This window comes from Mycteria americana, chromosome 1, assembly GCF_035582795.1.
Source record: "Mycteria americana isolate JAX WOST 10 ecotype Jacksonville Zoo and Gardens chromosome 1, USCA_MyAme_1.0, whole genome shotgun sequence".
Classification (NCBI taxonomy): domain Eukaryota; kingdom Metazoa; phylum Chordata; class Aves; order Ciconiiformes; family Ciconiidae; genus Mycteria; species Mycteria americana.
This window is the reverse complement of record NC_134365.1, coordinates 121,554,175-121,576,117: the sequence shown is the minus strand read 5'-3', so window position 1 is coordinate 121,576,117 and position 21,943 is coordinate 121,554,175. Positions and strand designations below refer to the sequence as shown.

Here is a 21,943-nt window from a genome sequence, read left to right as displayed (position 1 = left end):
ATTTGCACTAAATAATATTAATAATTTTAAAAGTTGTATTATTCTTTTCATTTCTTTAGCACCAGAAGCATGTTCATAATTTGATTAAATAAAAATTAAGAATAACTATTGAAATACCTATATAGTACTTCATCTCAGTGTCATGTTTGTTCATAAGCTCAAGCAGTCGCACTTCAATCTGGGCTTGGTTTAAGAAAGCCTTCTTGTTTTTTATTATTTTGATGGCCACCCACTCCTGTTCCACTCGATCATAAGCCTTTACAACCTGAAAGGGAAAAGTCAAATACATCTGTAAAAATCTCTCACGTTTTCAAAATACAGCAAAACTCACTTTCTAAACTATCTTCACTTTCTGAATTCAGAGAAAACATTTTTAGAACTTCTGCTCTTTCCAGTTGAATTTCTTTTCTAAAATGTCTTCTCTTACTTGATACTACAATAAAGCCACAATTGATCATGTGATGTTTATTGCAGTGAAGTCACAAAATAGAACTGAGGCTCCACTGAGCTTCACTGAGGCTTCACTAAGGCAAGCATTATATCCAAATGCAATTATCAAATCATCAAAAACAATACTGTAAAATGACTGGCAAAATCTGAGAAAAACTAACAAAAACAGCAAAAGAAAAGCTCCATCCTCCCTCAAGCCTTTTTCTCAAGCCTTGGCTACAGCTACGAACAGTCAAAACAAATGTTACTAAGTAACATTTGTAATAGGTAATCCCTAGCACTAGACTATTGTTTTAATTTAAAAACCCAAGCCAAACAGCTAAAAATGTGAACTGATAGCAAAAGGCTGAGGATTTGCTCATTGCAAATTGCTTTACCAGTTCTACATACTGACGCATATTCAAACATTATCTGTAGTAACAAGAACCAGCACAAAACACAAGTGTCTTGAGCAGGCACTCAGTGTAATAGGATTAAGAAAAAAAGAGTTTAATTTCAAAATGAAACAGGAATACCACTTCGAATGAAATGCATATTATGATTCACATGAATTATAGGTTGCTCAGCTGATGCACATTACCTGTCCAAAGGATCCTTTGCCTATTAAAGAGTCAATTTCATAACGATCCATCCACTTCTCCCCATTTTTTACAATATAGTCATAGTTGTCATCATCATAGCCATCATTGTAAACTTTTCTCTCCTTTTTGTGACTGGAGTCATCTCCTTGGCCCTGCTGATGCCGCCGTTTTTTTTTTGCATAGTAAACCTAAATGTGAAAAGCATATTGTTTAGGAGCACTTTTTAGAACATCAGTTCAATAAAGAATAGAATCAGCTTTTATAATCATCATACCTAATCCTGTGATTTTAAAATGCAACTTCTACTACTGGAAAAACAATCCTCTCCTGCTACCACTTTATTTGAAGTCAAGTTATTATACCAAAGCAAAGTCTTAATGAATAATTTAAAAACTCAGAAAGCAGATCTAAATAAATGTACTAATAACACTGATCCATAGAGTTCATAAGTGCAAAAAGAAAAGATACATCACAGTACACTATACACATAGCAAAATTAAAAATGCTAAGTAGCCTGGAAACAAAGAGTTATCAGTTGCTCCTTCCACAAGACTGGAAAAGAAGAATTCCAAGGAAGTCAGTAATCACTGCAGAAATCCCTTCACATTGCCTACAATTGCCAAAGAGTTAGAAACTAACTGATGCTTTCCTATATTAACCACATAATTTTTATGTGTTACATTTGCCAATAATATTTAATTATATAATTTAGGGAAAACACTTTAATATTTTCCTTAAAAGTCCTTAGACACATTTATAAAGGTTTATAGCATGAGCTAAAAGAGTGTTTGTGCCACTCGTATTTCCTTACCATGCAACAGAAAAGCTCAACTTTTCTTTATAAAACAACAGAAAATAAATTCCAGGATAAAAAATTTTGTATGTGCTGGACAGAAAGCAGGACCATGACATCAATGATCTCAAATGAGATGTGAACAACAGAAAGGAAGCTTGATTTTTCTTATCTCTTCATTAGATTATTCATAGAAAATACACTTAATAATGTATTGTAAACAAAAACTTCAAATTGATGCACAGTACAAGATAGCTGAAGCCATTACCTCATTAATATGCTTATATGTTTTGATCAAATCTACGGAGAGTTTCCTCAATGGAGCAGTGGCTGGATCACGGAAAGTTTGCGGCATCCGCCTCTGTAATATGACCATATCATAACTTAGGAAAAAAGCTAGGACTTTAATGATATAATTACTACACCAAATCGTGATATTCCTCACAGAAATTAGTTATTTCATTGCAACATTTTTTTCTTTAAGCTGACATTAAAAAAAGAAAAACAAATATAGGAATCAAAAGAAATTAACAGTTAAGTTACTTTAATATATTTAATTAAACAAAACAAAACAAATCCCAAGATTCCTACCTCTCCTCCCATTATGCCTAACAGGCTTAATCCCAATAAACAGTTTTTCCCTCAGGTAAAAATATAGCTCCTTTGACAACAGAGATTCTTGCTGACATTACTCCTCTACCTCATGACTGATACATGAACTGTAACCATATTTAATGTATAGCTGCATTAAAACCACAAATGGAAGTTAACAGTAATAACTGCTGGAGAAATGTGGCAGTTCCCCACATTTAAACTGTATTAAATTCCAAATAAAAAAACCTCAGGTCTACCATGCTTTGCAATATCCAGGCCTAAATCTAAATCTAAAATCTAAAGAAAATCTAAAGAAATCTAAAGCATGCACATGAACACCATACCTACTTTCAAAGTTTTAAAACAATGTCCCTGACAAGGTAGTTATGTTCCTCATCTGTGTTTCCTAAAATTGACTACATTTAGAACAAAACCATCTTCAACAGCAGGACATTTTTTTAATTGGTTTCCTGAAGAAACAAGACTTATGTGTGATAAAATTCTTTGTGTGCCTCTTTTTTTCTTTGCACACATACACCATGTAAATTCTGGATCTACCAATCAACTTCTATTCCTCCTTGAGATTTGTTTGACATCTCAGAAGATAAAGTTCTTGAAAAGATAAAATTCCAAGTGGCAAGCTGGAGGTGAGTAGTATCCCCAGTAAAGAGAAGGCAGAAAAAACTAAGTCACAAACCATTTCATTTGACTAAAGCCAACTACCTGCTCAGCAGACACTTACTTAACAGCACAACTGTACCACCAGACCAGTTCTGGCAACATCTCTGTCTCACCCAGTGAGAGTGTCAGATGGGGAGCTAGGAGAGAGAGTGGTGAGGTTGGTGTGACTGGTCCCCTAGCCTGCCTCTCTCTGTTCCCTCTCTTCCCAATGACAGAAAACCACAGGGCAAATTTAAGCAATTCCGTTGGAGAAAAGCTTGTTTCATGTATGTTAAAGCTTCTTCTACTTTCTTATTGTTAAGAGGGTTAGGTGACCAAGCACAACCACGCGCAGCCTTACAACTCCTATCTCCCATTATCTCATCTCATGCCATCAAAAATGCTCATGCTCATAATTCTCTCGACTTCCAAGTGCTTAATCTCATCTGCTGCCTCCTATTACAGCTAAACTGATATGCAGCCTCCTGCAGAGCTGAGGAAAGTGCATAAGCCGTCAGCAAAAATAATGAAACTGATTTTTATATCAGTATTGCTGAACTAATAAATGAACTGGAAAAGTGTTAACTGCTCCTTATCTTTTATGGTATTACTTAATACTTATAATGGTGGCTGTGCAAATAGCTCATTTGTTTTGCTCAATGGCCAAATAAAAAAAATAATGTTGAAGTGACCCAAAAAAGTCTTCACAAACAGAAGCGATAAAGAGAGTTTGTGCTTCTGAAATTGGACCTGAACTCAGGTACCCAAGCAACCATATGAGAAAGCTAAGCTCAGGCTCTCCTCCAGTGGATGCGCAGACCACACGGGGGTAAAAAAAAGAGAGCACAAGCAAGAGCGAGAGAGCAAGACAGAGCGTGAACAAGCAAGAAAGCTAAAGAGAGGGGGGAAAGGCAAGACACTTCCAGTAAGCTTACTGCATCTGTGTGAGGCTGGGACTCCCAACAGGCACAAAATTCAGTGGAGCTGAAGGCTCCCAAGAAACGGCAATTCAAAGTTTTGATGCACACCACTCCAAATACGCCCACGTAACATTTTTACACCCCTGCAAGACTGCTGACTTGCGGTCTTTTTGATTCGGGAATGTTCCTCAGAGACAATGCGATACAGTTAAACTTCCCTCAGGGAATTTTAACGCAAGTCATGCCCTAGGTGTTTGTTCCAGTCAATTCACTTTTGGATATGCCCACTACCATCAATTTCCCTTAAGCAGGTTTACCAAATTAATTCCTTAATTCTTTTTTATTACAAGCACAACTATTTTGTAAACATCAGGAAAGTCTGTTTTAAAGTTTCCTAAACAAACTAGTTGACATTTACAAAACATTTTTGTTTCTTCCTTTCATCTGTCAAACAAATGCGAACCATTAAACAAATCACACCTAAATATGATATCTTTTGGTTCTCTCCCACAGCACTGTTAAACAACTAAACGGCATCTAGTCCCAATCCCAACTGTCACTGTTACAGGCTCTCCAAATGCAAGCATTTCCTTTAGATTTCTTAATCTGACTTAAAGAGATTATTGGAACACAGGAACACTGGTAGATTTTGCTGGTAAAAGAAACCACGCTGCAGTGCACGAATACTGGCAAGGACCAGTCTCTGTCCTATGCTGCCATGACCAGCACAGGGTTTTCAGGAAAGAGTCTGAGTGTGGAAGAACTCCATAGTTCAGCTCAACTATTCGGACATAAGGTTGCTCTAATTTGGAAAGGGAATTTGTAGGACAAGTATTCATGTTTATTTTCTGATTTATAAGTCAAATTTGCTTGCTTACTTAAAAAAAAAAAATCTTCTAATTCCAACTCTGAAATAAGCAGCTGGGGGGGAAATCTAATTTGTTGCTGTTCCCTAATCATAAATAATTAAAATTCTGCAGGCTACCCCTACGTTGTTTGCAGCCAGTACCTTATTTGAAAATTGTGCATTTAGACAGCCACACATTTCTGAGGACACACTTTAACCTGTATGAACTTTTTAACAGGTACTATTTTGCTACCCTGGGTTCATAAAGCTTTGGGTGGGAGAGGAGAAAGAATTGACCTTCTCTTCCTTCCCCTGTTATATTGCAAAATTTGTAACATTCTCTTCCTTTTCCAAGATCCTTTTGGAGACTCTTGCTCCCTTCTACCTGATGATAGAAGACTATGGAACAAAGTGGTCATCATCCGTTTTATACAAAAACACTCTCAAATTCTTTATCATTGGGGTAATACTGATTTCCCTCTTGGCTTCAAAGAATGCTCAACCACAAAAGGAAGGGTGTGAGGGGAAAAAAAAAAAAGGAAAGAAAAAGAAAAGGAAAATCCTATTGCACAAGCTTCAGTCTCTATCTGGTGGCCAGACAGCAACACTGCAACCTCAGATCTTCCTAAAGATAGAACACAAATCAAAAGAGATACTTGTATTTCAAGACTGAGAGACAAGAAACTACTTTCATTACAATTATATATGTCAGTAAATACCCATCACATTCTGACTGGTCCACACTTACGCTTCAATGAAAACAGTACAGCCACCTGGGATGGTACCATGATGAAAATTGCAAGTAAGGAACTGAAATTTTATTTTCTTATCTATTAACTAAACACACATGGCACAGTGCTGAGAAGCAACCTGTAACTAGTCTAAACAAAGAAGAATCAAATAAACACAAAAAAAGGCAACCAAGAGCCCCACATATGTGTACTTGACACATTTGAGACAAACCACGTTTTAAGGAAACTATGACTTTTAATGCAGGTATGTTATTTTAACTAGCATAGTCTTTGAGGTTTAATGAATGAAAGAAGAGACAATGTATTTCTCTCTCTTTGGACATATGCTTTGTTATCAAAAAAACAGATGGCACTGTTTTTTTCCTTACTAAATGCATTTTATTTTGATTACGGGAAATTCTGAGCAGATATATATATTCTGTTAATGGAATGCTTTAATTCAGATGTTTTTAAAAAAAGAAAGATCCATCACCATCCACATTCATTTAAAAAAAAGAAAGAAAAAAAATGTAAATTCTGCTTGCGTATATGTTCCATTTTACAAACAGAATAAATAATGAACATTTTATATTATAAGGGTAACTTTTAGCAAGAATTCCAATTGTGATGACCTATTTAATAGACTCCTATATTAAAGAACTGAATGGACCAGTCTCATCTCCTACGCCACTTGTTATTCAAAACCCTTCTTGCATCACAGTAATAAAGGACAGGAAGTCAACGTTAATCCCATATCGTGGTGGGCAGCCACATAATAGATGGTGTTTCCAGAGGGTCAACAAAACAGATGTTTAACTGCTGTAACCAAAAGCCACAATAACACTTCCCCATAATATACAGCAAACTTCAGATTTTTAGAAAAATTACCAAAGAGAAAAAAAACCCTATGTGCCAGAGAACAAAACAAGAGAAATCCAAGACTATTCTTCAAACTGACTGTACTCGGAGCCAGAACTGTATGCAGGTAGGGAGAGAATTTCAGTCCTATTACTTTAATAATTGACTTGTGTTCTGTGAGTATTTCCCTCCTATTCTGGCTTCCTTCCCCAAATAAATAAGGTTGCTGAATAAAAGTAATAGTAAGAAACAGTAAGTTTAAAGTTAATTAAATAAATAAAACCAGCAAGGAAAGAGGGGTCATCTGCCAAGATTTTATCCTGCCTGATTCAGCCCAACCATTTTAAAAAACAGCAGTGGGGAGCAGGGGGAGCAAGAGAAAGGGAATGAAAAACCCCACTCGAAATTCTTGTTGCTGGAACATAAACATATTTTTCTAAAAAATGTCCCAAGATAGATGGAAAGTGAAAGAAATGCTTTTACTGAAATGAATTGCATACTCACATTCATGACAGAGTCTGGTGAAGTCTGACCATCACTAATAATAATGTTGCTGATTAGGTAGCTGAAGTAACTGAACTAAGGATTTGCTACTGCCTGCTAGAACACATTAACTTTGCAATGATCTAGTTGCAATCAATAAAATCTCTGGCCAACATCTGGTCAGTAAAACCTAGAATTTTGCAGGTGGTAAGTGATCTTAGACACATATAGAGAGGAAGATGTTTAGCAGTCAGCCTGACCTTTGAATTTCAGGCGCTTCGTGAAAGCCGAACTGTTGGAATTTGTTACCAAAATCTGCCCAGGAACCTCACCTCAACTTCTTTATCAGGTAAATCAATTTTCCAGTCTTTTGTACTTAACTGAAAAAAGTTTCAGGCAATCTGAGTATCCATGATGAAGATAAACATTAGCACAGCACAAAGAAATGCTTGTTTGAAGTCGTGAAAACTTTTAAGCTCTTATCTTATATTCACATCAGGCTACGTTGAACTCTCAAGATGCAACCGGTTGAAACTGGACAAAGAGATATTGCTGTTTGTTACTGCTAAAGGAGAAAGGTCCCACAGATCTCATCTTTTCTATTGACTCTAGGCCACATGCTCTTGCTGCCTTCCCGAAGCTGGTTCTGGCACTCATCAGAGAGGTAAGACCATACAACCAAGAGCAGGACCCCATCCTGCCAGCAGGCCTGGTACTTGGTGAATCACAGATTTAAAGTAAACCTTTACAATCCAGCAGTTTTCGGGAAACAAAAGCCTTAAGCCTAACTACTGAAGAAAAAAAAAATAAAAAAGGACAGAGCTGGAAGTTTTTAGCTGTAATTTAAAACCTCATAAATAAGTGAAAAACAAAGCAATGTGGTTGGCTTTGAACTATCTTCCTGTTATTTGTTCCTTGCGAATGATGAGATGAGTAAATTTTGGCCACCATAGCCATAAAGCAATAGGTGCAAGAGAAGATTATGTAAATAATATTTTAAGGGTAACGTATAATATAAATACACATAATTTATATAACTTAAATATAAATTGTCATTACTGTTTCCTAACCTTTAATCTGCAACTGCAAATGATTCATAAAATACCAGAATATGGTCTGCAAGCCATTACAAATCAAAAAACAAGCAGGACAGAGCAGGAATAAAAACAATAAATTAACATTCAAGGCCTAACTTCCCCATTATTTGGTTATGAATGAAAATCATTACAGGAACTTGAACAAGACAGTGCTCCTCCAAAAAAGGAGTCAGTCCTCAGTAAAAAGAAAGACACAAAAATAACCTGAAAAAACGTAATAAGGCAGATCACCTTTGCTGTTTACCAAAATTACATTGTTTACAGAAAATGCTGCTGTTCTACATGCTAAAACTTAACAGCTACTCTTAGCAACTGACAAGCAGTATCCTTATGTATCTTGCTGCAGCCTGAAGAAATTTACTTTCAGAGAGGAAGTACTTACTATCTATTATTTCTATAAAACTTCAGCATCCCAAAAGCTGAGACTTCATCCTGGGTTTTATTTTCAAGCAACTCAATTTTGTCTGGATTTGGACAGAATACTATGTTTACAAAGTTCAGCGAACGCAGCAATCAAGAAAGTAACCTTTGTAAGCACTGGTATTCTCGATTCTGTCAACGAAAGATTCACTCAAAGATATGCTAAGCTGTTCCACAAATTATTTAGCAGAAGCGAGTCTACTGAAACGATGGAATATTTCAGGGAGCCTAGGCAGAGCTCCGCCTGGCAGTAAGGCTGGCCATGCAGTGCGGCACTCTGGCCAGCAGATGGTGGCTGGAGCTCGGGAAAGAATTGTGCTTGGTGGTCCCAGCACAATCACCGCCAGCCTTGGGAGAGTCCCGCTTCATTGACCCATCTGGCTACTGAATCCACAAGGTAATGGGGGCACCCTCTGGAGCAAAGGGGCTGGCAACTCGCTGTTAATCAGCTGTTGGACGCTTGCACCCAGATGGGCTACTTGTAGGCTGCTGAAACCGGTGGCACCAAAGCTGACCCAATGGTCTAGGCTGCTCACGACTACTGTTGCATTAGGGAATTCTGGGAAGCTGAAGCTCAGACACGTAACTTCTCGTCTGTTTGACTGGGTGCAAGACATTGCATTAAAAGGATCTACCCTTTTACACTACCTGCCGAAAGTCACCTTTCTCTTCCTCCTATTTTTTATGGCTATTCGATCAATCTATCAAGCCTTCTAAAAAAGAAACAGACATTCAGCCTATCCTTTTTGCTGCCTGAGTTAAAAACATGATCTTCTTAACGATACGTACTTGAAAACATAGAAGTATGTCACTTTCTGTGACTGAAGAGCATTTGCCATTACTAAAAGGTTAGTCTGGTGTTACAAGCTTTAATAACAGACAAGCACACAACAACAGAAAGAACTAGTGGTGGGATTCCAAAAGAGGAATGAAACAACCACACAAGGACGGTTCAGAGAATTATCTCTGCAAGAGTTTTTCAGAATTGACATATACAGGACAGAACTGCTTTTATCAAGGACAGAGAGAAACAAGTTGCAGCATATTCAAGGCAATACTTTGAATAAAAAGGATTCCTGTAGAACCGTCGTAAGGAAAGAATCTGTAAGATGTATGTATCATTTAGACATGAAAACGTAGACGGTATGCAGCTTACATCCAGAGCAAAAGGAAAGATGGTAGTCCACAGCAATGGAGAAACGCAAGACAGCACAAAGCCTTCAACAATAGAGTGTCATGGCTTTTATAAGAAGAAAAAAAGAGTTAGATTTACGTTTTAATCAAGATGAACTACAGCTGACAAAAGGGCTATTGAAAGAGAAAGAACAAGAAAATTTTTTTGCACAGAGAGACTGTCTAGAGCAGATGATCTGACTCATCAGCATAAAGATGTTAGCTGGATTTGGTTTTGCAGATAAGATTAACCAGAAGTGCAGTGCAAGGCAAAAAGCCATTGAGACCCCCCAACAGAGGCTCATATAGAACCTCCATAACAACCTGGAATGTGCTGAGGAGAACTCTTTATGGCACTTATAGATGGGAGAAGCACAAGAACTCAAAGGAGGAAAGAGTCACGAAAGGCAAGTAGTCAGAAGACTTCAGAAAGCTGCCATCACTGTCAAGGGTGCTGAAAGCAGCTCACAAAGGATAAAGGAGTAACAATTCTGAGCTGCTTAGGCAGAGGACTATGAAGACTTCAACAACACAATTACAGTAAAATTGGGAGACACAAGCTACAATGCAGAAAAAACAAGATAGAACTCGAAAAATAAAAACATTGATTCTATAAAATAGTATTAGTGGTGCAAAGACAGCTTGATTGCCATTATCAAGGTGGCCAGCTGATTATTTCTTCATACGGATAACTTCCCGGAGCCAACCACAGCTTTTTCCCTATGTTTACATCCTCATCTCAGTGGGCTGCATTCTTTGGTCAACAATTCTTTGCTCTTCTCTGAAAACTATTCTTCAGCTTTTTATTATTCAGCTACCATTTTAAAGCCATTGTGACCACAAACAGCAACAGATGGTGATACATCCTAAAGTTCCTTGATTTTGCTTTTTGGTTTGAAAACATGAACAACTAAGCACTAAGGTACACTAAAGGTCACAAATGTGATGCCAGATTGTAATGCTTAGATAAGTACCTTGAGAGGTTTAAGGAACACAGCAACTTTTCTTAATTGGCAGACTGATTCAGTAATATTGTGGAGGTTTGGGGGGACCTTCAACCCAAAAAAAGTCACATAAGATACCTTTGTAGATTTCTCAAGCTAAAGACTATTATATATGAGCAGATTTACTCTTCCTACTGAGCAGCTCTCATGGAAGTAAAAACATCCTTTGCCAGCTCCATTCACTTTGCCATTCTTCACAGAGCCCTAGTCATTACAGATCTCCAAATCCTAGTATCAGATATCCTGGCACTTAGTTTGGCCATTCTCATCCTCTCTAATCCTTCCCTCTTTCTGCATGTGTGTTCCTACGGAGTAATACCAACAGAACATCTCTTGATCGTACTGTAGATTTTTCTACCAAAGCCATCTTGAACCCAAGAACAGACCTGAATCTGATAGCAGCAAAAGACTTCACTCTCGATCCTCTTTAAGAGGAACGTGCCTGATCAGCCTGCACCAAATTTTGAAGCTCTGACTTACAGACTTCTGGATTTTAAGCTTTGAAACCTATCTGTGATCATGTCTCCACAACTGGGCTATGACATTTTTAAGAAAGCAACAGAATTATCCTTACACACAGAGCAATACCAGCTCTTTTGGCTACCAACCTAGCACTATTAGTTAGGAAGCTACTTCAGCAGTTCTAGCAACTCAAAAGCAGTAAGGAAGAAACACTCATCTTGACAGCCCAAAAGCATTCATAATCATCATAATCCCTGTGTTCGTTTTACCTCCTTGCAATAGCAAGTAGTAAATTACTAGTAGTAAAACCCCAATGGTAGCATAGCTTTAGATTTTGCTTTTTAAAAAAAAAAAAAAAAAGGCGTATCTTCCTTAATAAAATGTCTTTTGTGCAAACCTCGCTATTCCAAATAACTAACTAGTGACTCTGCATTAAAACACTGCCCATTAGAACAAGTAACAAAGCAATGACATTCTAACATCAAACAGCCCTAAAAAAAAAAAAAGCTATTATTAAACTCTCTTTCCAACTCTCCACTTGGACAATCTTTCACCCCTCTCATCTCAAAAAATGTCAGAAGTAGAATAATCACAATAAATATGTACCAGATGTTTAAAAACAACTTCCAAAAACTTATTCATCCACCTATCCTTGAAGAGTCAGGAGTTAATTAGTTTAAAAAAAAAAGAAAAGAAAAGAAAAAAAAACCAACCTGCAAAAACATATACCCTGATCCTGTAATTTATGGGTGTATAATATATTTAGAGAAAGACTTATTACATCTAAAATGACCTTTTTGTTATCACTTACCTGGCTTGTTAATGTTACAGGTTGCTGAATCTGGTCAGCATATAAGGCAGAAACCTGTTGGTCATTTATGTTCTGCTGCCGACGATCACTGTACTGCTGATGTGAATGGGACATCTGTCCAGCCATCTGAAGGCCAGCAGCATGGAATGAAAACGATGGTGCAAGCCGAACAGATGAAGGTTTGCATGCTGAAGTCTCTCCTCCTGCAAAGACAATGTAAGTTTTTAATGCAGTTAATGGCTTGAAAATATTTACCTGTTAGCCTCCGTCTCCTACCTTACAGAGCTTATAAACACTAATAGTTTCACTGTTTTAATATACACAAGACTTTTCATACACAATGAACTCAGAAATCATCCTGATGTAAAGATGACTTAGCTGAAGTGCTTCCTCCCATGTCATTGTGACAAACTGTTCATTAATCGTTTATTCCTATTTATCCTTAACATCCCTTTTCTAACATCCTCACCTATGTGTAATAGGAATTTGACAGGGGTTATTTTAAAACATACGAATTTTGTGTATTGATTCCATGAAAGCCAGAAAAACACACAAGTTCTGCCTTTCAAGGTTGCTCACAGCAACCTTCTTAACTGACTGTACCAAAAGAAAAGCTAGTGTCCAGCCTCAGCAGCTCATCTTCCCTGGCCTCAATGTTTATGCCTTCCTACAAACTGCTTAGGCTCACTAGCCTACGTTTTTAACTTCCGTCCTTCTTCCAACACATACTGTACTTCAACTCAGCTTCCTGACTCCTACTGCTGAGTTTCATCAAGCTATAGGTAGCAAGCACTGTAACTTGAATTAATTCCTTTTTGGGAAGGTGAAATCAGACTGCAAGAAGCAACTGCAAAGCAACTACAAAGCAAGAGACAAACAAAAGACTTGGTGTCAAGTTGCAGAAGAATGGCAAAGCGTATGGCCAAAGTACTAGATTCCATAACATCATGAAAAATGCCAAATTCCACAGGCAGAGAATCTGCCTCTAACCAGGACAGATCCCACACCTCTCAACTTGTTTCAGACATCCATCAGACGGCATTTAATTGGTTCATATTCTACTTGTATCTTCACTGTCCTCTAACAGTGGAGGACAAATTAAAGTACAATTTGGTTTTCTTTGTTTGCTAATGAAAGTTTAGCATGTTCCACATTTAACATCCATCCTTTTGCTTTTTGCTGACTATGCCAGAGGAGGAAAATTCTCTAAATGAATGCCATGTTGGCACAACATAAGAGACAGAGCAGGATGGGACAAGCAGCCAGGCACACTGAAGCCAACATTGCCACTGAAGGAATACATGTGGAATCAGAAGCTGAAATCTGGAAGCACAATTATTGATAAAGATTAAATTTAGAAGCAAGATATGAAATAATCAAGCACCTTAGCCAGCAAGGGAAATCCCCATTTCCTTTACAATCAAAACCTTGCAAGAAAATCCAATCAGTAGAAAACAGCGGATGAACACTTCCCATCAATTTGACTTTCTTAAAAATAACTGACTGCTCAATTCATCACCAATTCTAGGTTAATAAAAAATAAAATATTGAAAATGATACTGCATCATTGACTCAGCACCTATCAGGGCAGTAGAAGAACCGCATGGGATAAAATCAAACACCATTTTACATTAAGATCATTTTAGAAAAATATATTCAATAAAAAAGTCAAAATAATATTCAAACAGGTATAAATAAGAAAGCCTATATATAGTATAATCACTGTTTCTTTAAAAGGGGTGAAGTAAAATTGTGCAGTTAAATACCCACCGACAGAACACTAGTCTTTTTCTCCAGTGTTACAATTCTGTACTACTAAAAGACTAACAGAACAAACTGCTCCAGAAAATGAACTGGTCGCCCACAAGCACTCACATATTTTCACAATGTTTCATTAAATCTTCAAGCATTTTACTTTAAAAAAAATAAAAACAAAAAACCAAAAAAACCCCAAACCTTCACGAAATAACTGTGATATATGAAAACTTTTTTTGTGTGCATTACGGTGCCTCTGGTAACATGGTAAAGTATCAAGATGACCTTACAAATGGAAATAAAATAAAGAAATTCCTGACCTAAACCCATTATAAGCTAAGTCAACTTAACACTGCACAGAAAATTACTCTAACTCTTCTGTAAAACGTCCGTTAAAACCTGCTTTGTGATTTTTAACACAAATACAGATCCTAGTAAGCTCTGAAAGTGGAACTGTCCTCCAACATTTAAAGATACAGTGAAAATATTAGTTAAATATCTGAGTGTAAACTTTTTGAAATACCTGCATGTTTTCCTGTTTTCATTCCAAGTAACATCTTATGTTCACCTATGAATCAGGCAATAGATTGTCACCTTCTTTTTTAAATTTAAAATTATGTATTATGAACGTCACAAGTTCACATTTAAATACAGGGGCAAAATATGTGCAAAGATTCTAATGCATCAGCTGATCTCTCTCAAAATATCATGGTTCCTTTATATATTAATGCATCTGTCACTTAGATCATGTAAAAACTGAATATAAATATTTTTTTCCTCACTACTGTTTTTTCTTAATTTCTAAGCTCCATTTTTACTAGAGAATCAGAGTTAATCTTCTACCTATATAACTTGGTAAATTTAGCATACATTTACTTTTCAAGATATACTGTACACTCCTGTAACAATGGGTGAACACATGTAAGACATTATTTGGTATGTCTACTTTCTGCTCTTAATTTCTGCTGATTTTCTGCTTAACCTGAAAAAAAAATAATCTCACTTAGCAACATCATGGTGACTGAATTAAAAGTGAAAACAATATTTAAATCAGATAGTCAAAAACTGCCATTAATTCTAAATTGTAGAGCCAATTACTTTAAAAGTTTTATTTCTTGTACCTTTTTACCCCAGGCCACAGTTTCCCAATCGCATACTAAATACCTAGCAAATTAGATAACTTAATAAAAACAAATTTTCTTTAAAAACTTTCTGCACTTGCACGTGTCCCTAAAAAAGCAGAAAGCTCACATATATACACACAAAAATCCCGGTAATATGGAGTCCTCATTTACATGACTTTGTAATATCTTCTGATACTCACTCAAAAGATCACAACAAATCTGAGGATAAACTGAACACTGCACTGCACTCCCTTTTTTAAAAAAAGAAGAAAAGTAGAAAAGGATTAGAAGTATAATTATCCCACAAAAGAACAGTCATAATACTGATGTTTCACTTCAGCTTTAAACTTTTGACGCTTGCACACCCTTTCTCTCCTGAGTCCACTAACAGGACAATGAGGCTGTAGCTTTCCTGGTCTTCCAAACTGATGGCTGTCAGTTGGACCAACTCAGTTAAGTCAACAGTAAAGCCCCAGAAAAGAGAGCTTCATAATTATAACAAGGAGACTGGACTGCAGAATCACAAAGGAAGTTTCTCTAAGAACTACAGTTTGACAAGTAACTTACTTTATTTGTTCAATTTAAAATTTTTTTGAAGAGTCAATGTTTGTGATTAACAAGCATTTACCTATTTGCTTGGAGGTAAGTCATACACAACCTATGATGTTAACATAAATGAATAAAAATTGTATCCAGTAAGAAGCTTTTTATAAACCATTGTTCTTTGGTAGAAACGTAAACTGATTTCACGGAGCAGTACTGAATCTCAGAAAAAGGCACATTATTAAACACAAGAGCCTGACTAGGGTCTCATGACCTGAAGTCTGTTACAAGTAGACGGATGGAAATTGGCTAGCTCATGCCACATGTTCTTATACCAAATAGAAAGGCATTTTAATAGTCTCTGTGAAGATGGTGGTATCAACCCTTAACCATGTTAGCAATAAGCTAGAACTACCTGGGTCAAAAGTTGAAGAACTGTAACTACAGGCTCTAAAAGATCAGTAACTACGTAATTTTCATCTTTACGATTTCTTACTGTCACTGAAATGGAAACACACAAGTTCACAGACTTCTCTTGCTGAAAGAAGTCTTAGCTATCAACAAAAACAAGTAATGTTAAGGATATGGTCCCTGATGAAATACCTGCCCCCTTGCCACATTTCAGACTTTGTTCCATGATACCTGTAATCCTACCCCAGTACACCTAATCCCAAGAGAACACTCATAACTTACTACTATGAGCCAAGAAACACCTAATGACATGTTAGGAAGAAATGAAGGGAGAAAGAATAATTGGCTAGAATAGCAATCTTGACCTCCTTTAGTTTTAGGCTGAGGAGTCAGTCAGCTATAGAAATAGGAACATTTGTGTACATCCATTAATTGAGGTTCACAAAACCCCTGGTGGCTGAAGTTCATTTGGAGAGCTCTAGACATTCAAAAAAGTAAGTGATCTACTGACCACCACAGCAGTACTAAAATCCACAGGAGCTCGTTACCACACCACATCTGTAACTTTTACAGGATAGAAATATCTAAGGAACAAGGTCTAGTCAATCATCAATCTTCCTTTCTAACCACAGTAAATTCAAATGATTACATGTTGTGAAGCACCTTGGGAAGGAAACAAAGTGACAGAAAACAAAAAGTACACCAAGATCTCTATGCATGAACTACATTAAGGGAAGAGATTACAAACTGGGAGTGGGTAGAATTATCTTACAAATGGGCCCTACCTAACGTGTTAGTTCAGGGAACAGCATAAAAATTCACAGTTTTATGTATGTTCACAGTTTACGTTTTTACAGTTTACAACAAACATTTGTCTGTGATGAGATTAGATCAGAACGTGCCATAAAGAAGGTCCAGCTACAGAAGGCATCCCTTATTTCAGCCCTGAGAGTGTATGTCCCTTTCCTCCTACTGTCATGAATGCAACAGCTCTTTTCAAGTGAAGCTGTTCAGAACACTATTTCATTAGTGACGTTCCATACACCATAATATAAGCAAAAGATAAATGATAACAAAAGTAACTTCTTGACTTTTGTAAATTCACTGTCTCTGGAAAGTAACAAGTGAGGAAGAAGTGAGCATTAATAAAATGCTACACTATTGTACAAACAAACCACTGTAACTATCACCAGAAGAAAATGTTCAAAAGGGGACCAATAGTATAAATGTGATGATAGAGAAAACTTAAATTATAACCTCAAAAGAGGTTCATAAGTCAGAACTATCTGAAAATACAGATACTGCAAAAGTTTATTGCCCTATCATATGGAAGAAGGTAGGGTTTATTTCTTTAAAGCATCATCTTAACACAGTGGAAGAGCATATGTTCAAGAATGTATTTCTTTATCTGGTGAGGATGGGAAATACTTCTCTCATTCAAAATAGGTTTGTTTTAAATGACTCTTCCAAGTATCAAAGAAATTATTAACTCAAAGTAGAAAAATACTTGAGATGGTCATTATTGAACGGTCTATAAATGAACTACAGTTGGTTCAATAGAGAAAAATTTTTGGTACAATTTTGCATAGGTTTTTAAAAACTCAATGCAGTTTCAAAATTCAGTTTCCTACCTCATCCATTTTAGATTGTTATTGCCATTTTGACATCAGTCTACATAACTCATTTAAACATTACCTCCTCCCAAAAAAAGTATCATAAGGTAACCAAGTGGTGCAACACATTGCTGGCCTTCTCCTTTCACCATAAAACGAGGCACAAATATGCACCAATTGACTCTAAAGAGTTGCAGGTGACAGTGTGCCACCCAAAGAGTGGATCACTGTTTCTGAAAAACTGTGTGTATTGTGGTCATTTAAATTTGGTATCTAAGAATACTAAAATTTCACATGAAGTTTTTCCTACGGCTGGGCCATTGTAAAGTGTATTCTCTGGACAAGACTGACTGATGTCTAATCAAATTGGAAGCCATGCTACAGCCTTTCCCGCAGTCACTGACTGAGCAACTGACACAGCTTGCCCAGAGAAGCTGTGGATAACATGTCCTGGGAGATACTCAAAACCCAACTCGGCACGGTCCTGGGCAACCGGCTCTAAGCAGCCCTGCTTGAGCAGGGGGAGGTTGGACCAGCTGACCTCCAGAGGTGCCTTCCAGCCTCAACAGTTCTGTGATTCTGTGCCACAAACATCAGCACAAAGTAAGTGACAGGATTTCTCTCTTTGAATCAAAGAGTTGTTAGATCAGCTCCTCTGTCATGTGGGACTGCATCTGAAAGTCCCCATGGCAATTAGAAGTTTCTTTGCATTTCTGTCACCCAACTCATTAAATAGATACTCTGCTTCTCAACATATGTATCTCTCTTTGTCCCTCTGTCACAGTTCTACCAAAGTATTCTATTTAGGTATACTCATAGTCAAGGATAAAAAAAGGAGACAAACTCAGACATTAAAATCATTAGAACATTAAAAGAAGTGACATTTCCTTAATATTTCTTCATACCTACTTACCTCACAATTAAAAATTAAAACCAAAAAAAGACCACTGTAACACTTCTGACCCTGAGTTACACAAGCTTGCCTTCAAGACTGACAAAAGCATCTTCCAGTGCAGCAGCTGATCTTGATTTCATCACACCAGGAGACAGAGTTCTCTACTTGATAACATAACCTTTGCAACAGCCTTAAAAATACTTCACTGTCTATTGACTGTTGTGCAAGATAAAGCAGGTAAAAACAGTGAAAGTCACACCAGCATTCTATTTCATACTTTTAAAAGTTCAAATGTAGTCATTCCCCATGTTTGAGAACTTGCCACTAACGTGCTATCTGGGTAACTGATTCCTTTTAAAATTGTAACAACTTCATAGCCCCTTCTGTACCTAAGTCCTCTGTATCTGGCTTCCAGGCAGTGATTACCACTTCCGCAGAATGCTTTGGCTGTTTCCTAATAATGTCACTGTCCCCGTTTTCCCACTTCTTTATTCAACTCAGCTCAAAGAAGGGGCAGAATTTCTTACCAGATCCATAAATTAAAGACCAGTAAAATATGGCACAATACCATTTAACTGGCAGAAATAATGCAGAACTAAATTGGAATCAGTGGCAATACTCCTTGGGGGTTTATCCTGGACTGTGGGGTCATCTAATTTTGAAGTATGAAACTTTCTCCTCTGCACAACTCATCTTCTTTCATTCTCTTGGCATTGCTAGGACTTTTCTTCCTGTTCTTCAACATTTTCCCCTATAAAGATCATTGCTTTGACCCTAAAAGTTTTGAGCTTCCTTTCACCTCCTCTCCCTCCTGCCCCATCCTCCCTTTCCCTATTCTATCCCTGCTATCTACTATTTGGGTCATTCAGCAATGTGCAGAGGTGATCCGTCTCAGTGATATGTTCACAGCTGAATGAGAACCTGCCAGAAAACACGACCAGAGAATAAAAGTGTGAATTGTATCATTCACCACAATGGGTATTCTCATTTCCACACTCGGAGTGTCCAAGAGCTTGTGGGCCTACACCACAGACCAAGTATGGTAGTTCTTAGTACTGCATATGACTGCTTCAGACTTCAAATCTTTTTATTTCCAATCCCTGCTATGCTGCCACAGATGAAGGTATCCACCTTCTTGTTAATTTTTTTTTTCTGTATTCAAATTACTGAATGTGGAAACAGCCAAGTGTCCCCTCAAAGAAAATCCTGTATTAGTTGGGGAACTGTACAGCCCTCTTGCTTCACACAAGATCCACTTCCCCCCCCCCCCCCCCAAAGTTAATCATTTTGCAGAGTTCTAGTCAACCTTGTTTTTCAAAATCCATGCTTGGAAAAGTTCTCAGTACCAATGAGCATTATGATACGTGCTACTATGTTGAATATACCTCTAAGAAACAAATCTGGAAGTGAGACAATTGATCTCTGCATTGCTTTAATACCCAACCACCTCTGCACTGTATTAGCACATCCTAAAACAGACAGTGAGCAATTAGCAATAGAGACAAACACTTGTACCTTGAGAGCTCTCTGTTCAAATAAACCCACATTTAAGACAAGTTAGACCTATCCAAGTTCTGCCTAAGCATAATAAATGTCAAGCACTTGGGATTTGAGAGTTTAGAACAATCACCTTTTAAGCAATAAGCAAATGCCAACCTGAACTCTAAGTGAACTACTGCTCTACTGAAACACTGCTTTGCCTATTGTCCTCATGCACTGCATTTAAAATGACTGCATGAGAATGTGAAGGTACATGGACTTCACTCAGCTAGCTCTGGAGTGAGGAAAGCTGAGAGAACCCAGGGAACAAAGGGAAATTACCTGCAGCAGCTACTGTAGAACAAACAACTATGTTATAAATATCCCACACTAGTTCCTCCTCTGGAGGAACCATATTATTGTGGAGAAATTACATTATTAAGAATGGCTACTTCAGAAGCTATTCTACAATAACTATTCAGTCAACTTCCCTGTACAGAAATGCGTACTTCTACTTTCTCTCAAAGCAAAATTAAGCCCTAAACTTAGCAACAACCACCCTCTCAAGTCCTGTTCACTAGGCCAATACACCCAGCCCACAGAATCCTCCTGCTTGTGCTCCTTCCTAATGGACAGAGCTGCAGAGAAGACGAAGTGCTTAGGAGGTGACATAAAATTACTTCTGGGTGCTGCCTTTCCCAACAGTTTGCAGACCTTTGCCACGACCTGCCTGTCACGTGTCTAGTCATATGGCAGAGACAGAGCAAGAAACCTGGAGAAAAGACAGGCCAAGAGTAGGCTTCATTAACTGTTCTGACACTGTTGTGCCCGTCTTGGCTACCCTCTTCCCTGGGTGAGCTGCAGCAGGAGGTGGACTTTGGACAGGATTTGTATGCACGTGCTTTACTGCTTTTGTGCAGTAAGGCCTGTACTCAGGGGACACTAGTTCCCTCTACTGTAGAAATACAGTGCCTAAGACCTGTGACAGGGAGAGACTGTGATATGTATCTCTTGCTAGCCACTTCAAAAATCTGGTACCAGAAGGACTAAATGCCACAGCTCACTATAATCCTCCCTCAATAAGAGAAGGAAATTTCTAAAACTCATGAGCAACTTATTATTTAATCCACTGGCAACACTACATAAAACTGTATTTCATTAACGTATAAATATTAATTTGAGTATACTCTGGAGAATCTCAGAACTATGAAAATTTTGTGAAAGTGAAACTACGTTTTTAATAAATGAAGCCCAAGATTGCCAAAATTCTCAGCTAAAACCTGCAGGAAACACAACTACTCTAACTTTCAAAGTGAAAATCTTAAGCTCTATGAGAACTCTGTTTTCACATTTCTATTCTTGAGAAGCAAGCTGCCTAAGAGCACACCTGAAAAAAAACCTACAACCCCACAAGTAAACAGTGAGAACTGAACGTATGTACGGGCCTTCACATAGACCAGAAGCCTCCACCTAGGTACACAGTGGACTCAAAGAACATTAAAATTGGAGAGTACTGTGCACAGAAGTTAGGAAACACCAGAATACTTCCACAGTTTTAATTTAGTGCCTCTATGTAAATAAGTTATGATACTATTTAGTTACATGAATACCCTGTTTATTTTAAGGGACAGAATGGAAGTAGCACTCACTGAATAGGTTGCCATACAATAGATCTTTTTATTTTCATTGTATTTAACATAATATCCCTTGACAGTCCTCAGATTGTGCTCCAAATAAAATTATTACTGTCTGCCTACATATTCTATAAAGTAGTCACCCATTTTGTATCCATGTAATTCACAAACAACAATTTCTTTCTGCAGTATTCTTACAAGACTGGATTTTATCCTGTTCTGCAGAAAAACAGGGAGACACAGGTTAAACACAAAAGGGTTCCATGATTTTAAATTTCTAATTTTATATATATAGAATTTGAAAGACTTTACAAAGACAAGGAACACATACTAGTGGGTAAATCTCTGTTTTACAGAGCTCCACAGAGAAGCAGCTTCACAGGTTAGGTTTCAAGAATTTGGGAAAAGTAAACCAAATGAGAGAGGTCTGAAATGGATGTTCATTTCTGCTTGCAAACAAAACCAAACAAGAAGGGGTACTTTATTCATGTTGGACTAAGGACTGAAAAGTAACATAGTTCTTTCAAGCAACAGGACACTAACGTAGGAGTTACTCATATATCAAACCAAAGATCCATTCAAATCAGCGTCCTGTCTCTGGAAGT

The 21,943-nt window shown here is 37.4% G+C and overlaps 1 protein-coding gene across 1 annotated transcript in view; it reads right to left on the bottom strand.

Annotated features, from left to right (window-relative positions):
- DYRK1A (dual specificity tyrosine phosphorylation regulated kinase 1A) overlaps positions 1 to 21,943 on the bottom strand; it is an 86,296-nt gene that overhangs the window by 11,577 nt on the left and 52,776 nt on the right. The window contains exons 3-6 of the mRNA XM_075518588.1: positions 11,885 to 12,087; positions 2,093 to 2,185; positions 1,031 to 1,219; positions 118 to 265 (exon numbers count right to left, since the gene is read on the bottom strand). Coding sequence (XP_075374703.1) covers positions 118 to 265; positions 1,031 to 1,219; positions 2,093 to 2,185; positions 11,885 to 12,087 — 633 coding nt within the window. The remainder of the gene's footprint in view (positions 1 to 117; positions 266 to 1,030; positions 1,220 to 2,092; positions 2,186 to 11,884; positions 12,088 to 21,943) is intronic.